The 19,363-nt window shown below is 39.9% G+C and overlaps 1 protein-coding gene across 3 annotated transcripts in view; it reads right to left on the minus strand.

Annotated features, from left to right (window-relative positions):
• tnr (tenascin R (restrictin, janusin)) overlaps positions 1-19,363 on the minus strand; it is a 147,038-nt gene that overhangs the window by 23,818 nt on the left and 103,857 nt on the right. For 2 of the 3 annotated variants that reach the window (XM_046852322.1, XM_046852323.1), the window contains 7 exons: positions 17,417-17,532; positions 15,902-16,052; positions 12,049-12,318; positions 11,158-11,343; positions 5,307-5,396; positions 4,729-4,992; positions 3,979-4,245 (listed from right to left, as the gene is read on the minus strand). In XM_046852322.1, coding sequence (XP_046708278.1) covers positions 3,979-4,245; positions 4,729-4,992; positions 5,307-5,396; positions 11,158-11,343; positions 12,049-12,318; positions 15,902-16,052; positions 17,417-17,532 — 1,344 coding nt within the window. The remainder of the gene's footprint in view (positions 1-3,978; positions 4,246-4,728; positions 4,993-5,306; positions 5,397-11,157; positions 11,344-12,048; positions 12,319-15,901; positions 16,053-17,416; positions 17,533-19,363) is intronic. The other variant, XM_046852324.1, reaches the window with a different exon arrangement.

Raw genomic sequence — 19,363 nt, forward strand, 5'->3', positions numbered from 1 at the left:
ACAAACCAAAATGGCTGACTTCCTGTTGGGTGGAGCTCATATTTTTTGAGGGCGAAAGTTGTTCGGGTCAATGAGATCTATATGCGTACCAACTCTCGTGCATGTGCGTACATAATTGCCCGATCCGTGCACCAATGTTTGTTTTTGCATTACAGGGAGCGCTACAGAGCCCCCCTGCCACACCTGTGTTGCAACCTTTGCCCGGGCCTAGTGACAAACGACTCTGATGTGTGTGCCAAATTTCAAATTTCAAGAGTTTTTGAGCATGGTAAGGGACCCAAATTGGCCAATGTGTGTAAAATAAATAAATAAATAAATAAATTCTAAGGAAAACAATAGGGCTTCGCACCTTTGGTGCAGTCCATTCTGGCCTGCTCCTCGGTGCTCGGGCCCTAATTATTACATTTTAAACGTGTATAATGCACCAATGTTTGTTCATGATGCTTAACAAGCCACTGCACCTACCGCAAATAAATAAACAATACTAATACATGATGACAAATCTGTTTCAAAGCAATCAGGGACTATAGTACTCTGTATTTAAATACTGTGTATGAATATACAAGCAAGTGACAAGTAAATTCTTCAAACAGGCCACTGGGCCGCTCTCTGAAACTGAAAAACAGAACACCATTTTTCCAAAAGACATTCCCTCAGTTTGTGTTTTGATGACTATATTAGAGCATATAGTCAAATACTTTAAAAACTCAAAGGCATCCAGTGAACCTTTGAGTAGTGGTGTCATTCACATCAGAAGAAGTGACTCATCTACCTTAAGGGCAGCAACTTATTGCATTTGCAATTATGATTTACTTAAAGGAAGAAGTAATTACAACCAAATTAATTAAAACGCAAAAGAATGTAGCACATAGTAGAAAATAAAAAAAGTAAAAAAAAAAAAAAAATATGTTTCTGCTTAAAGATTAATTTATAGACATTTAAAGTATTTACCAGACATCCATACCGACTTAAAACTTTGCAGTTGAAGGTTAAAGGCATTGCTCAAGCTCCAGGCATTATTAGCTTGGTGGTGCTGGGATTTGAACTTTTACCTTCTGAGCTAGAGACCAATGACTTACCCACTAAGCTACCACCTCCCACAAGTTCTGTATTTTTTTTCTTTAGCATGTACATTAGAAGGTACAAAAACTGGGACATGATGTAGCTGTAAAATGTAAAAAAAAAAACTTTAGATTGAGCAGATGGCCAACAAGAACGCCGTCTTAATTGAAAGGTGCCAACAAGATGCCTCGACTAAAGGCTTTCTGAGCCCCCAAAACTCAGGGAAGCCAGAACCGCATCCACGAATTTCGTGAAGGTACGAGGTGAAAGGGCAAGGCCAAATGGAAGAACCTGGTATTGGTAAGCTTCAGCCCTAAAAGCAAACCTCAGGAACGTCCTGTGAGAAGGTAGGATGGATACATGAAAGTGGGCATCCTTTAGATCTATTATGACAAACCAGTCCTCGGATCTGATTTAAAGCACGACCTGCTTGAGGGTCAGCATCTTGAGCCTGAGTCTCATGAGAGAGCAGTTCAGCTGATGTAGATCTAAGTTAGGACGCAACCCTCCGTCCTTCTTGGGAACTATGAAGTACCGGCTGTAGAACCCGGACTCTCGTTCTGATAGAGGGACCACCTCGATGGCCCCCTTCCTCAGGAGAGTGTCTACTTTCTGTTCCATGACCAGAGCCTGCTGGCTTCCCACCAAGGTGGGAAGAATCCCGTGAAAATGTGGTGGTGGAGACCCGAAGACCCAAAGCTTTCCAAGCTGCCAGAAAGCACCTTAGGGGTATCAGCCTCTCGAGACTGGCCTCCGGTATGTTCAGAGCCAAGGCAGCACCCTGAGATGGCTCTAGGTGAGGTTAGATCTCCGGGACCACAGAGATGCCGGGTGGAGACCAAGGAGAGAGCTCGCTGGACCTGGCCATGCCCTGAAGCACCAAGGGTGGCAGGGTTAACAGACCAGATTTCTGAGGAGGCCGGGACAGGGCAGGCACCGGATAGAGCGGTGCGGCACGCCCTTCCACGGTCAGATCCCCAGAAAGTTCTTTGTCAGGATCTTTTCGTCTAAGCCTTCCTGTTGACGATGACAGTCCTCAGATCTGTCACCTCACGAGGCTTACCTCACGCAACACTGCATTTCTGCAACTCCTGATGGGAGGCGGAGGGCTGCGGTTGGTTGCTTGTTTCTTATTTTCCTGAAACCTCTCGACCACAGAACTTACGGAAATGACGAAGAGGCCAGAAGGGGTTAGCGGAGCATCCAGCAATACGGCCCTGTCCCTATCACACATGTCTGACAGTGTGAGCGACAGGAGCCTTCCTGTAGACACCAGGGCAGCCATAGACCTAGCAATCTCCTTATGGATCTGAGAGCCAGATCCGCCATACGGAAAAGCTCATCAAAGCGGTTGTTCACAGTACGTCGCACAACCAACTTACCTATTGCGTAGGGGCCTCAAGGGTAATGTCGTCGGTCTTAAGGGAGCAAGCGATTCCGGGAGAGAGATAGGTGCGTCTCTTCAACCCGCAGCATCACCTTATAACCATATTCTCTCCACCCCATAATGTGGGAGTACACAGTAGAACTGGGGGTGAAGGGGTGGGCTAAAAAAGGTTCAACCCATGACCTGGAAACCTGGACCTGGATACCTGGTGTGCAGGTTGAGAAAAAAGGGAAGACCCCGACGCAGACGCTGGAACACGGGTGTCAGAAAGCGCTCATCTAATTTACTAGATGAAAGCACTTCCTGCTCATAAGTCGGCCAAGTTATAATGAGCTTGGCAACGGCACGCATTACAACCTCCCGAAAGCTCCTCGGCTTCCGTAGCGCAGAGCGCGGCCCGCCCCTCCTCGGAGGAAAAGAGGCGGAGTTGCATGCACTCGTCGCAGGGGGAAGAATCTGCCGAAAGGCGTGCTTATCTTTTAAAGACCAGTGTGGCTGCAAGTTTTTTAATCCAACCAATCAGGAGTCTGATAGAAAATCAAAGGTTGAAATCAACAGGTTGAATAAGTGGAATCAGGTGAAGCAACAACTTTCATTGTAATCTGTAGCTTTAGAACTACCTGTTTCATTTTATTCTGCATTCTAACTCTCCAAAGACGTTCAAAGTAAACATAGATCTTATTTAGGTCCTTTTTTGTGAATATTATTACTGCATGTCCTGGCTCCTACTTAAACATTGCAAAAATGATTTAGGTGTATGCTGGTGTATCTCATGTACCACTTGTTAATGAGCTTTTGAGTGAAGTTTGTCATGTTAGAACACTGGGTGAGGACGAGGAAACCAGAGACCCTAGCGTTAAATAATATCACTGACTAGTGATGTACTGTACTAGTGACACTGATATTTTATATAGAAGGCCACATTGCAGATCAGTTATGTTATGACTCAAATAATTCAGCTAATTATATTTTGTAGTTAAATATGTTAGTTCCTTTTATTGAGGAGTGACATTTTTTTTGAAGAGTGGTGATAAAAGTGTACATCAATATAACAAGGCATTACATGGTTTAGTATAAATTCAGTAAAATAGTGCCTTGCATTTTTCTTTGATGCATGAGAAAAATGCATGAGAGACGATTATGTTAGCATGAACATGGAACAAAATGTTTTCACCTAAGTGACACACTTCAAGTGTCTTTCTGCTGTGGTTTCACTGTCTTTCACTGGTAGTTTTCTAACATACAAATTATGTTTTCTAAGGTGACCATGTTTGCCTATGTATAGCTTTAAATACTAAATTAACCCTCTGGAGTCTGAGGGTGTTTTTGACCCCTTGAGAGATTTCGACGTGCTCTTATATTGGTGCTCCTATATACTGTATTAAAATAAAAAAGAAATAGATGTCACACAGGTAGATATCGACTCTGGTGCCACAGAGTGATCTAGTTTTTTAGTAAGATTGGACGCTATTATTAATATTAAAGAAATGGCTTGACTGGATGGTGCTTGAGGGCTGAAACACCTGTACCTGTGACAATGGTGCCTGTAACTGGCTCTGAAGCTGTGTCTCCATGCATAGTAACTAGAGAAACAATGTATTTTCTAGCAGGCAAGAGGCTAGAAATGACAGTCCTGGTCTTGGAACCATCCAGAACAACTTCAGACTCCTCACTGGAATCATCCGTAGTGTAGTACAGCTTGAAACTATTGGCAGGTGGGGCTGGAGCACTCCAAGCTACAGCCAGTGAATCAGCCGTGATGTCTGAGAAGTAGAGCTGACTCACAGGACGAAAGCCTGTAACCAAATGATGGATGATCAAGATTATTGGTTCTTTTGAAGAATTTACTCTTCCCAAATGGTGAAACACTCAGTGAGGCAGGAGGCAACACAAAGCATGCTGAATGAGTTAGCATGGAGAAAAGAAGGGCTTTGGTCCCAAACATTAAGAAAATGATGAATTTTTTAATTAAATCTTGAATTAAAACAGTAAATAAAATGAGATGAAAGTAAAGAAGTAAAATGAATTCTCATCAGAAAAAATGACTGGGCAGAAGGAAACAAGCTGGCAGGTAAATTGACTGATTAATGTTTTGGTTTTCAAAAACATGTTTTATGAAAAAGAAAATAACCAGATGGTAGGGAAATAATTAGATACATTAGTAAAAATGAAAAGCCAAGAATACTGTACTTTTATAGACATTAATTATTAATCTCACACATACAACAAGTAAGTAAATACTGTATGTATTCAGAATGCAATATATCCTAAGTGGGTACCTGTAAAGGCATCAATTGTGGCAGCAGCACTTTGTTGTCTGCCTCTCTGAGCCATGACTGTGATGGTGTACTCAGTACCAGGCTCCAGGCCAGTCAGTGTGGTGCTGCTGCTATCTCTGGGTACGGTTATTTCAGTGGTCACACCACTAGCTGAGGTGTAGCTCACTCTGTAATACTCAATGGGTCCCTGCACAGAGCCCCAGAGTAAAGTGATGCTGTCTTCTGTGGAGGCTGTGACCATCAGATCCATGGGGATATCCAGACCTGTGAAAAGGAAAAGAAAAAATTAAGAACAAAACTGTAGAAGCTAAAATTAGTAGGGAGCAACAGCAAAAATATAAGAACAGGCATATGACTAGGTTTAAAATATGGAATGATCATGTCTGCAAAAGAAGTACAAAAAAATGACTCCCTCATATGATATTAAAAACAAACATCACAGCTCTACTTTCAATGAAGTGGAAACCATTTATTTTAATGTTACTAGTTAATCGCTGAACTGCTGGAATGTAGCACAAAAAAAGGGTATTGGATAATTAGATAAATTATTTCACTCTACTGCACTGATAGCACGTTACCTGTCCTAGCATTCATTGTGGCTGGGTTGCTTTGGTTGGTTCCCAGAATGGCCGATATTCCAATGCCATATTCGGTACCTGGTTGCAGATCTAAGAAGAAAAGGCGTGTTAATTTGTTCACAGGTAAAGATAGTAATATGACAGAAAAAACACTTGTATCAAATTATATAATAAAAATGTATAATTTGGGGAGGATAATGATCATTTATAAATGTGGGCTCCATCTATAGGCGTGGGGTACAAGCTGAAACACAGTGTCAAGCTGTCCTGTGGCACTAAAACTGAGTGCAAATAATTGTTCAAATCTATAATAAGAGACGTAACCACAAAAATAGGGGACAAATGACTATGCCACCCTAGCACTTTTATCCCTGGAAATTGAAATTGACCAAAACATGACCAATAGCATGTAATAATGGTTTTCTTGTGTGCTTAGGCCAGTATAGGGTTACTTTTAAATTAAAGACTAACAAGCTGTACTGGAAAATAAATACAATCACATCAGTTAGCATAAAATAACATTTTAGCAGAAGCAGTGACCAGGGTCAGCAAAGTAGGAAAACAGCAGAAACCCAGGGCAACAAAGCAACATCATCAAAGCTGCATGATCTATAGACATAAAGTCCCCTAGATCCAAGCTATGAGACAATGGCTGGTGTGTTTTTCATGTGGGAATATAACCATTGTTTTCTCAATTTTTAGCTAGCCCCATTAATGACACAACATGCCTAAACAGTGAGAAAAGAAAAGAGGTTTCATCCAACAGCCAACCTTGCAGCAGTATGCTACAGGCATATGATGGCTAACCACCATGTCCCTGTTTTCTACTGTGTGCTAATGAGACAAGAATCTATTAATTAGCGCAAATAATTTAATAGCCATGTGAGGGGATCAAACATTGCAGAGAAAACTGTGCAACTTGACCTCACTACATGTAACATTATCAACTGTTAACTGTAAGAATTGTCAAGGTTCCTCTTGGGAACTGAAAAATAACCAATAAACTGGAAGAAATAAGTGTACACTGGCGATCAAAATTTATAAACAATTGAACAATTCTGAAATAATGTCATCTTCACTGCTCAACAGTTGAGGGAGTTTTTGTCCTGTCTATACCATGCTACCAGAACACTTTTTCCACAAATTAACTAAGGCATTTAAAAAAAAAAACACTCTTTTCCAGAAAACACACTGATCAAAATTAGAGAACACTTTCAGATACCTCCCAGTTATTGGTGTTAATCTGGTACCTGGTGCTAATTTCTTTGATTATCTGTCAACCCCTATTCAACTGGCAGCCTAACTTCCAGTTTCACTGACTCTGCAAGATGGTGGGTCGTTCTAAAGTGACTGAAAGCCTCCGGCAGCAGGTTGTCCAGATGTAGGCCAAAGGGATGACCCTATCAGTCATAGCAAGACAAGTTGGTCATTCCAAATCTGTGATTTTAGGAATATTGAATCTTTACAACATCACAAACTCATTCAAGTCCGCCAAAAAGGCTGGTCGTCCACGGAAGACAAATACAAGAGAGGACAGTATACTGCAGAGGATCTCAATGGACAATCGTTTCCACACTGCAGCTGGAATTGCTCACCAGTTCAGCGCTGAACAGGGTAAGGATCTGTCTCGTCATACAGTGTCTCGACTTTTAAGAGCATTTGGACTGAAAGCCCACTCTGCAGTGACCGAACCTCTCATTAGCAGAAAGAATCAAAAGGCTAGACTAAGCTTTGCTGAGGAGCATGTTGTGTGGAGAGAGGAGAACTGGTCCAAAGTTCACTTCAGTGATGAAAGCAAGTTTAATTTATTTGGGTCTGATGGAAAACATTATGTTCGGTGACAAACTGGAGAAAGACTGAACCCAAAGTGTGTAAAGAAGTCAGTGAAAAGTGGAGGAGGAAGTGTCATGGTTTGGGGCATGTTTTCTGCAGCAGGAGTTGGGCCTCTTATACAGCTACATGGCAGAGTGAATGCAAATGTTTATCAGAACCTTCGTCAACAACATATGGTTCCTTCCCTGCGTTCATCACCCAATCAGCCCGCAGTGTTCATGCAGAACAACGCTCCATATCACACAGAAAAACGGGTAAAGCAGTTCCTTGAAACTGAAAACATTGAAATAATGACATGGCCTGCCCAGAGTCCTGATCTCAACCCAATAGAGAACCTCTGGAAAATCCTTGGTGACAAAGTTATGGCCAAGAAACCCACTACAGTCACCGAACTGTGGAGGAGACTGGAAAAAGAGTGGACCAAAATCACACCAGAGCCGTGTGAGAGACTAGTGCTGTCCTGTGGCCGCAGATGTGCTGAAGTCATTCAGAGCAGAGGCCTGTACACGTCCTACTAATTGCTGAATGTTTTAACCTTCAGAAAAATAAAATTCAATCTTTTTTCCATGCTACAGTCATTGTTGTTCTCTAATTTTGATCAGTGTATATAAATAAAAATAATGTTTTTTTTTGGAAATGCCTTAGTTAATTTGGGAAAAGGTGTTCTGGTAGCATGGTATAGACAGGACAAAAACTCCTTCAACTGTTGAGCAGTGAAGATGACATTATTTCAGAATTGTTTAATTGTATATAAATTGTTCTCTAATTTTGATCGCCAGTGTACACTGCAGCTAAAAAACTTTAGGTGGAAGTTTTAGCCAGTAGCCTCACGTTTGATATATTTGGTCTTAAGAGTTATATGGACAAACAGTGCAGTACACATTATGGATAATAACAGAAAAAAAAATCTGAACCAAACGTGAATGTAATCAGATTACAAAAATCCCTAGAATCAGGGGTAGAAAATTTAAGAAGCAATCTGAGCATTGGGTGAATTGGCACTTCAAATACTTCTGGAATGTGAGATCACACATTTGTTATTATATTATAAATCTTAATAGTTTTGTGTGTAAACCTTGGGAGCAATGATAATCTTTGTTATATTGTTTTCACTTTAGTACATGTCCAGCTGGAACACCGTGTCCTGAAACAGTGCTAAAAACAGATACACCTGACAATCAAAAACAATGTTTCAGCACCAAGAATGAAATAATAAACATATACAATTGCAGAGGTTCAGTGAGCTTATATTACATACAGCTAAATAATAGAGATGCAACGGATCGCATAGATCCGTTGACTCACGGGTCGGCATGCATGTGAACTGCGGATTAATTGCTCTTTTTTTTCCATTCTGATATTGCTTTATAAGTAACTTCATAACTACACAGAGCAGTTATGTGTTCACTTGAACAGGACCTTTGTTTCATTCGACAACAATGGCTAGAGGAGGTGCAGAAGAACTTGAAAAGCCTCCCACATCATTTAAATAGCTTGTATGGGAACATTTTCTTGCCGTATCTTTTCTTTCAATAAATGAAAAGCAAATTATATTTGTCTCCTCCCCTTTTTTTTGCTGATCCGAAAAATTATCCAATCCATGACACAAAAACGTAATGATTTTTGTGATCTATCGCACCACTAGTAAATAAGTGAAGATTTAAAGGACAGAAACTAAACTGTAATTATATAACTTATGCACAGGACTCACTTATTCTTGAGCACAAGTGCATTTCTTACAAATGTTTCGGAACTTATCTCTATATAAAAAAACAGCCAACATGAGGAAGTATTTAATCTAAGACCAATCAAAATCATAATATCTGCAGAATTATACCCTGTGTAACCTGCCAAGTCATAAGATAAGAATGTGGTAGTAGGTAACAGCTTTTGCCAGTGTATCAACAAACAATGAGGTGCATGCTGTTTTTTGACATCTCTGTCATTACTTTACAACTTTGTCTGTTATTGCACCCTCTCAACTTTCACGATTGACAAGAAAAGAAAAAAGAGAATATGAACCCTGCCATGGAGGCTGGATTCCAGCTGCTCAAGAAAGCTATAAAAGTAAAACTGGTGTTCAACAATCCAAGCTTCCAGTAATTCAACACATATAGTCTATCATGCCATAGAAAAACCCTGCCATAATGAAGGCGGCAAATGCTAAAAAACACATTCCAGGCGTAATAATTTCTTTCTGTCTTACTCTGTGACAGACTCAGCAGATGAATGCTGCCTTCTAGACAAATATGAACTTCACCAAGATAATATTTTAAAGTAATAATGGTGGTTTAAATTACGTTAATCATCAGGACACCAAACGAAACCTTTGCTATGTTTCCACACGGACAGTTAATGAGGTGATACCGGAGAAACTGCACGTCTTCAAGTTAAGTCAAGAAGCTTTTATTATAACCATAGACATTTTACAGATTTGAATGATGTATTGTTTTTAATCTGTACGATCAATTAAGACAGTAATTTAAGTTTGTTTCGCCATTATGAGGGAAAAACCAACAAAACGCCACCCAGAGGGTTAATTGTGTAAAACTTGGCAGATTTGGTGTTTGATTTGAGACTTGGCTCATAAATAAAACAAAAGTTTACTGATTACAAATATTTTTCGGTGGAGTTTATTCATTTATTTTATATCTAAGTAAAGAAAGGACGTTGTGAATAAGTGTATGTTTTGCTGGAGGTTTTAATTTCGCCTCTTTTATATTTAGTTATTTATGTATTTTTATTTTTTATAAAAATGGTAAAAACAGAAATGCGCGCTGAATTGATAGTGTTAATTAAATTGTGTGCTGTTTATATACAGTATATATATATATATATATATATATATATATATATATATATATATATATATATATATATATATATATTAATACAAAACGAATTAAAAATGTTGTTACCTAATGAATGTATCCAGGCGGAACATCCACATATAGAACACAAGCAGAGAAAAGATGATGATGATGATGATCAGGTGATCAGGAATGTGTCTGTTCTCAGTCACGTTTACATCACTGACTCCCTCTGTCTCATCCACATTAACTTTACTTTGTGTTGCTTTCTGCCTGCTGATTCTTAGCTTCGTAAACTAGTCTACGTCAGTAGTGAGTGAGAGTCAGGACTTTATACACCAGCGGATTGAAAAAGACGCACAATGACAGGAAATTTGTTGATGGGCTGAAATCGGCGCGCAGTGAAAAAAAAAAAATATTGACATTTCACCAAATCAATTAATTAAAACTAAAGTAACGATCCAGTTTTGAAAATGTAAGAAGTAAAACGTACAGATATTTGTGTCAAAATGTAATGAGGAAAAAGTAAAAAGTTGTCTGAAAAATAAATAGTGCAGTAAAGTACTGATACCAAAAAAATATACTTAAGTACAGTAACAAAGTATTTGTACTTTGTTACTTCCCACTTCTGCCCCTGACACCACTGTCACCCCCACCTCTTCATTAGAAATTAACAATATACAGCCAAATGTATGTAGACACCTGGGCATTGAACATCCCATTCCAAAACCATGGGCATTCATTCGGAGTTGGTCCCTCTTTGCTGCTAAAATAACTTCCAGTTTACTAAGATGGCAATCTACCAGATAGATTTTGTACTGTGTTTGTGTGGATGTGCACAAAAAGTCAGTCACTGATGTCTAGCAGGATGGTCTGTCATGAAGACTTTCTGCCAGATCATCACAGTTGTACAGTTAGGTTCGAGGTTTGGATGCTCAAGTTTTTCATTGGCAAAATCAAATCTTAATATAGCTTGCTTTGCATGCACAGGTTAAAATCACCATTGTAAATTATTTTATACCTGCAAAGCTTACCAATTATTTTACCTGAATGTATACTTTTTAACCCTGGATGAAGCTCACCTGTACGTTATTTATTTCTTGAATTTGTTCATTCATTTGTTTGTTTAGCTTTGTAACTACAGTCCACAAGAACAGAATTGAGCATCCCTGAAACAGATTAAGATTGTAAAGATGTGTTGCTCTCACTTGTCAGAATGGTTTTAGTTGTGGTTCCATTGCTCTGTGGGATTAAGAGTTTATTGTACTGATCTCCAGCCAGTGTACTATACACAACACTGTAGTACTCCACAGCAGCCTTGCTGTTGTCCCATTCCAGGTCCAGAGATGTAGATGTCTTAGAGAGTACACGCAAGTGTTTGGGTGGATCGATCTCTGTAAAAAAATATTAAAGTCAAGCTGAAAAAGTAAATCAGATATATATATTTAATGATGCTTATTTGATGATTGTAAACGTTTGGCCAGCAATAAACTTTTAGGAAAGATGGTTCAGAACTGCTAATATAGTAGAAAATTTGTAAAACTATCGCAGTATCAAGCAATCAACATGACTGTCATGTCATCCATCTATCAACTCTGACTGCTAAACCTAGTATATCTGCAGTTCTTTTTAGTCTTTTACTGTAGGTGTACCTTCTATGTCAGTATAGATCCCTTCTATCTCTGTTTTTCACTGAAGCTTCTCCCCATTCATTTCAGCCTGTCTGTCAATCCCAACCTCTATGCACTTCATCACTATATATATATATATAAAAACAGCCTTTTATCACAGCCTGCAATTCATCCAACCACTTCCCATTCATCCTAAAACTTCCTCATTCATTTTATTTTTTTTTATTTTTTTTATTTCTTATTTCTTTTTTACAAGCAGGCAAATGTCCTTACACTTGGAGGTTCGTCATTCAGCTATTTTATGAATTCTTTTAAAAATCTTGTACTCTTTGCAGAACAAAGGCAGCAGCTTGTGGTCAGCCTTAAATGCAGTTGTACCTTTCAGCAAGGCATCATGATCAGCCATGCTATCACATTTGAAAAGATTGTTACATTAGAAAAGATTGTTACAATGTACTATTTGCTCACCTGTGACAAACTCAGCAGAGACGATTCTACTTTCATTGCCTTTATAAAAGCTGCTAACCAACACTTCATATCTGGAGCCTGGCCTTAAAACTTGTAGTGAGTATTGACTCAGAGTTGGTTCTAGATGAAATGTGGTCTTAGGTCCAATATAACCAACTATTCCATATCGCAGGATTATTTCATCCACTTTTGCCTTGGGCAGAGTCCATTCGACAAATGCCACTGTGTCTGAGACATCACGGATTATAAGATGGGTTGGTCCATCAATTACTAAAAAAAAGAAATTTAAATAGGCAACATGAAAACGTTAATGGTCAGACCAAAAATTACAGAACGGAAGGTAATGAACTGAACTAACATTGGGACAAAATACTATTAAAACATTTATATTATTTTATTTAGTAAGAGTAACTTTCCTGAGACATGAGAAAAACAATTGAGAGAGTTAAGATCTTAACTTTCTGTTACTGATCAATTACATTTGCTTATGTTTATTCTTAATACCCAATTATTCACACTTTACAAACACTTTATTGAGAACACTATAATAGTGTAAAGTAATCCATGCATTTGCCCTTAAAACAGTTTAAATTTCCACATTAGTTGGTAGCATTCCTTAATGATTCTGCTCCATGGTGAAATGACATGAAGAAGAAGAACTTAAACAATGAACTCATTGTTATGTTCATGTAACTAGTTTGTGTGGAATTTAGTTTTTTGACACTGTGCGTTATCATGCTGGAAGTAGGCATCAGAAAATGAAAAATTTGTGGCTATGAAGAGATGCACATGCATAGCAAAAATATTAAAATTATCTGTGCAATCAGGCTATGATTGATTGGTATCAATGGGCCCAAAGAAAAAAATCCCCACACCTATGCCCACTGCATACTCAGATTTCTGTTCTTGGCTAACAGGAGGGGAAATTTCCTTTTTTTTTTGCTGCTGTAGACCATCAGCCTAAAGGTTTGATGTACTGTGAAATCTGAGATTCATACACCACATTTGTTCACCACAATTACCCATCTTCTCAACAAGGCATTTCCAACCACAGACATACAGTTCATTAGAGGTTTTTTCTTTAGTGTACTATTCTGAGCAAATATAAATGCTAAATCAACAGTTATAAAAATATTTAAACTGGCCTGTCTCGCACCGATAATCATGTCAAACCATTAAAGATCAAACTTTTTTCCAATGATTAATAGTAAAAATTTAAGAGGGCTATTAAGATTAGTTCTTTGTCAGTTGCAGTCCCCTTTCAGGAACTCGCACTGCGTCAAAAATGCTTTGGGAACGCCTCGCGTTGTTAACGCTCTGAATCACGTGTAATCTCCTGGAGGTAGTAACGCGGGCCGTCGCTAAGCTAGAGATAGATTGGCCCGATAAGAAGCGGAAGCAACGCGTTCCCAGCAAGCTTGATGAGCGTTCCCTGCGTCCCGTGGCACAGCCTGTGTCCCAGGGACTACAGTTCTTTCCTGACCTACACACCGAGGTATCTAGGTCCTGGGAGAGCCCATATGTGGCCCGTACTTTTGCCCCGCATTTGCTGTACGCAAATATAGTAGGGTTCAGGGAGTGCGGCTATAGGAAGATTTCCAGGGTTGAAGAGACCCTAGCTGTCTATCTTTCCCCAGGTGATGCATCGCTGAATGCTCCGGTATCACCTACAAAAGCTACTTTGGCTCTAGTAGGTAGGGATTACGCGGCAGCAGGTCAGGGCGGGGGGTTGCTCAGAGTGTGTTGCAGGCATACCAGGCTGACCTGCTATGAGAGATGGACGAGGGATTCAGCGAGACTGTTAGCTCTCCCACAAGACGTGCCTCAGAGCGCAGTCTCCCTCCACCGGTTGACTCCTTCTGTCCCCACTGGGTATGGAGGGGACCCGGGCCTGCTCAGGAAGCATTCATAGCTGCAGGGGATTTCCCCAGCTGTTCTGAGAGGGTCAGAAGCCAGCCTCGAGAGGCTGTTTCCCCGATCAGACTTCTGGGCAGATGGGGAGGCCAAGCTGTTAACTCTCCCACAAGATGTGCCTCAGAGTGGAGCCTCCCTCCCGTGGGTGGCCCCAATGGCTGCAGGGCATTGCTCCAGCCGCTCTGGGAGAGTCAGAGACCAGAGATTTCCTGGCAGCTTGGGAAGGCCTGCCAGATGTATCTCAGTGGGTCCTGCACACAGTAGAGAGGCGCACCCTCCTAAGAAAAGGGGCATCAAGGTGGTTCCTCCTTTAGTCAGAGAGTCAGGCTACTAAAGCCAGTATTTCGTTGTTCTAAAGAAGGAACACTCTTACCCCGCACCTTCACCAAGTGCATGAATGGGCTCTAGCCCCGCTACGGCTTCAAGGCATCTGCATTCTAAATTATATCACCGATTGGTTGGTTTTAGCTTGATCAGAGCTATCTTCTGGTGATCCGGCATTGAGATGTCATTCTTGCCCACATGAAGGAATTGAGGTTAAGACTAAATGCAGAGAAGAGTGTGCTTTCTCCAGTACAGAGAATAAAGTGCAATCTGTTCCGTACTATCTAGGTCTCGCTGCAAGCCCTTTGAGCCTTCGAAGTTTTTCAAGGCCCCATCCTGGGAGCTCCATGTCGTCGCTTATGCTAACGACAGACGCATCCCTTACGGGGTGGGGAGCGGTCATAAGTGGCCGCTCTGCCAAAGGTCGGTGGAACAAGTCACATCTCTCATGGCACATAAACTGCCTGGAGATGATGGCCGTGTTATTAGCACAGGAACACTTCCTCCGAGACCTAAGAGGTCGCCACATGTTGGTCCGTATGGACAAAAGGTCGGTGGTCTCGTACATCAACCACCTGGGGGGACTCCGGTCTTGCCCCCTGTACAGGCTGGCGTGGCAGATCCTCCTATGGTCCCAGGGGAAACTCCTCTCGTTGAGAGCAGTTTACATCGCGGGGCCGGTTGAATTGGAGAGCAGACGCCCTTTCGAGGCAAGGGCAGAGGCCCGGGGAATGGAGGCTCCACCCCGAGGTGGTGGAGCAGATATGGCAGAGATATTACAGAGCCCAGGTGGATCTGTTTGTGACTCAGGAGACTTTGCACTGTCCCCTCTGGTTTTCTCTCTCTCACCCAGCCCCACTGGGAGGCCGAGGCCATGTCTGTACCCCTTTCCCCCATCCCGCTGTTTCCTGAGGGAACGAGAGCTGCGTTAACAGGCCATACTCCTAGCATCCCTGCAGCGCTTACCTTCTCCTTTTTTAGAAGCTAATCTCGCTACCATCGCGCACCCATTTTGGTTTACATGACGTCGCCCGCAATGACGTCACGACTTGCCTATTGGCCGGATTTTACATGTGATTCAGAGCGTGAACAACGCAAGGCGTTCCCAAAGCATTTTCGACGCAGTTGTCATTCCCTCAGGGAACTACGGTTACACACGTAACCTAGTGACGTCACCGCTCAAGCAGTTATACATATTTTACTTATGTAATTATGTTGCTGAAGTGAACACCAATTCACAATTATTGCCTTTATAATACTGACTGACCAAGGTAATAATTGCTGACAGGACTGCTCATTTACCATTGCCACAGTTTCCATTTCCAAGGCAGTGTTATGCGTCCCTAGATTTTACAGTCCCATCCTAATACTAATGCTCTGGTTGTAGGCTGCATAAATGAACAGTGGTATTATTTCACCCCAACACATACAGTATATATATATATCTATTCATTAATATCTCTAAGAATAATCCAGCAGAAGAAAAGCACTGGTTGTGGTTAGGTACACAAATTAATAGACATCAGTAACTTTTAGAGAGAAAAAAAAGACATTTGAAAATCAGATCATTTTGAGAAGAGGAGCATGTCATTGAATGAATGGTAAACAGACTCACATGTGGTAACAGTGGCAGTGACAGGCTGGCTTCTGCCTTGGTCTTTCAGAGCCACTAAATTTACAGTGTACTCCTCTCCAGGTCTTAGACCAGTCTGAAGGTAGGATGTGATGGTACTGGGCAGCTGGGTTGTCATTCCTCCATCATTGTCCTGTGGCAAAAACACACACACACACACACACACACACACACACACACACACACACACACACACACACACACACACACACATATATACACAGTAACCCTTTTATTTATAGGCACACATTATGATGCAATGTCTGGAACTGAACTGTGAACAAACCCAAAAGCTAACAGCTTTTCAGGAGGGCACTATAATCTTAGACCACAACAAATGTGCAGAATATTGGCAATTTTTCATGGATTGTGCCTTTTCTGTGTACACAAAGTACACAAAGTACTATACAAAGTGGAAGCAATAATTGGTAAAACTTGACTAGAAGTTCTCGATTTATGTTCTTTTTCCATACTTTTTTCGTGCTTAGTTTCCAGTCCTAATCAAATGCCAAATGAAACTTCATCCATCATGATACTGCACAAGCCCCAGTAAGTATTTTACACTTTCAACTTAAATATTTTTTTGCGTAATACTAGCAGTCTGAATGTGATTTTTCTTTATTACCGTTCTATGACCAATGGCCGTTGCTGCCCAATAAGATTAAACTGCCGCTAAATTTGTGTTCTCATATTCAGCATGCACATTCGCTAAAGACGTTTCTAACACTGTTTCAGTTGTTTGTTCTTCTTCTGTCTTTTATATAAAACTAAAGGTTCTGTAAAACATTTCAATTAAAAAGACATGCATATAGCACATTCAGTTAGGAGCTGACTGGAGCTTGGAGATCAAAAAGCAGATGGAAATTGAATAGGCTGGCATTTATAAAGGTAATTAAAGCACAAGCTTAACCAGTTTTAAATTTGGTTATCCCAAAAAGCAACATTGTTATGAAATAAAACTATAATCCTCTTTATGTTGCTATTATAAAAAATTAAAAAAATCTAGTGCTGCTCAAAAAGAACCTCTTTTTCACAGACTTTTATATTAATAACCTACCATAGTAATACATGGGGGCCCTGGAGGTTCATACACAGAATTCTTAAAAGTAAAAAATACATTGTTACATAGCAAAAGGCTGGTTCCTGTCTGTCATTCTAGAAATTAAAGGTGAAATGTTGAAGAATTATAAAATAAATGAAGCATGCAAATTTTCCCACCTTTTCTTAGGGCTTTACAATTGAGGTGAATGTAAAAGCCTCAGCATTTACTTTACTACTCTTCATGTTTGCATTTCATATCAGTGGTTCTGATCATACAAGAAGGATCAGACACTATCATGAGGTGAAGAGGTTTTTTGTTTGGTATGTCTGGGTTATGAGTCAAAATTTTTGTAATTAGTATAATTAGTATAATATGTTTTTCCAACATATGTTGGAATATATCCAAGGAATGGTAAACATACAGTATATACATCCAAGACAAAAAAATTGTCTTACCATAGGAATAAAGCTTATTTCCCAACCATCAAACAAGTAGTCCAACGGTTGCCACTGAACCTCCACTGATGTTTCCATGATAGATTTGAAAAGTAAACCATCAGGGTTTGAGAGATCTGGTAAGCACATAAAGATGCATCATTTGCTTTTGTCTTCACTGTGGTCAATATAATCAACATATTTATGCAGTTATTGATTTGCTGACTGCTTTTTTGCTTGGTTGGTTTTGCTTAATTTCCTAAAGAAAAAGTAGATCATATACAGTATGTAAATATCAATTAAATAATCAAATGGGAAAAATCAGGATTGCTTTAAAATGAAGAAATTCTTGGTTCCACAAATGATAAACAAACTGAAAATTATTTTTATAATAAATAAAACACTACACTTAAATTCTTTCATTTGAATCATTCTTGAAGCCATTGTAATTTATACAATGTAATTTACCTTTTAAAAGTTCTAGATCGGATCCTAAATATACATGTATTTTGAAAGTTTTTTAACTATCCAATTTGAATTCTAATTAAAACTCCTCTTTACTGTATTTAAATCTTAGCACATCTGTCATTCGTGAGTACAAATGTTGGAAAATGCACAACCATCTCATGGTGATAGCAGCCAGAAACTAATTACATGGCCAAATCATTTTCTATTTCAATTTGCTCACATTCACATAATTATCTGTAAATTATCTGTAATTAATGCGGCAGAAGTTCATCCAGCAGAGGTTATTATTTCTAGGCCAAAAGCCCAGCTGACTTTTGACAAACAATATGAAAATTTACAGTGATGTGGAGGAAGCAGTAGAATTCTGGGAAAGCGCAATTCTTGTTTGGTTGCATAAGGTTGACAGGCAGTGAGTACATTATTCCAACTTGTTTCCCAGTAAGTGCCATGCACTGAATCATAGCCAACTGACAAAGACAGTTTTTCATTTGCAGGGAAAAGCAGCAATGAGAGTGACTGTGTAAGTTAACCTTCGCCATAGATTTTGGGATTCACAGCTGAAAATGCCCTACCTAAATTAAAATGTTAACAGTTCCTGATAAAAGTGGGCTACATAAACAATTTAAATAACTTTGAAAAGAAGACACTTTCAGTTTTTACTGTCCATCATTCAAAGTTGATTTTACTCAAAAAGATAATGTTATAGATTATGAAGTGCCATGGATAAACATTCCCTGGATACTGGATCAATACAGAAAAGAACTGGGTTGAAAGCCACATGTCTCAAATACAGTACATTGCCCAATAGTCCCTCTAACCCTTTTAAACCTGCATTTGATTGTGTTCATATCGATTAATGGTGCCCAAATTTTCTCCTACAAAGAAAAATAGAATTCAATGCCCAATACAGCTATTCAAGCTATAAGCATAGAGATAATATCTTTCAAACTTGTAGTTACCTATATTACTATGATCCAATTCATGTTCTAAATGATGGTCACACTCTCAATTATGCTACACACATTTATAATCTGCTGCTGAAAAGTTTGTCTTGTTTGTCTTATGACTATATGCTTCGCTGCCCAAAAACTGATTTACAGCTATAGATTTACAATCAGATCTTCTTCTTTCGTCTGCTCCCATTAGGGGTCGCCACAGCGGGTCATCCATCTCCATACTACTCTGTCCTCTACATCTGCTTCTTTCAAACCAACTACCTGCATGTCTTCCCTCACCACATCCAACAAAAACCTCAATATCTTCAGCTCTGCTACCTCCAGCTCCACCTCCTGTCTTTTACTCAGTGCCACTGTCTCTAAACTATACAACATCGCAGGTCTCAGATGGTCACCTCTTCTCACAGCCTGGCTCTCTCTTTCCCATAACTTCATGGTGTGGCTGATCAACTTTATTCCTCTGTAGTTACTGCAGGTCCGCACATCTCCCTTATTCTTGAAGATCGGTACCAGCACACTTCTTCTCCATTGCTCAGGCATCTTC

The sequence above is a fragment of the Silurus meridionalis genome, chromosome 6 (genome assembly GCF_014805685.1).
Source record: "Silurus meridionalis isolate SWU-2019-XX chromosome 6, ASM1480568v1, whole genome shotgun sequence".
Lineage (NCBI taxonomy): Eukaryota > Metazoa > Chordata > Actinopteri > Siluriformes > Siluridae > Silurus > Silurus meridionalis.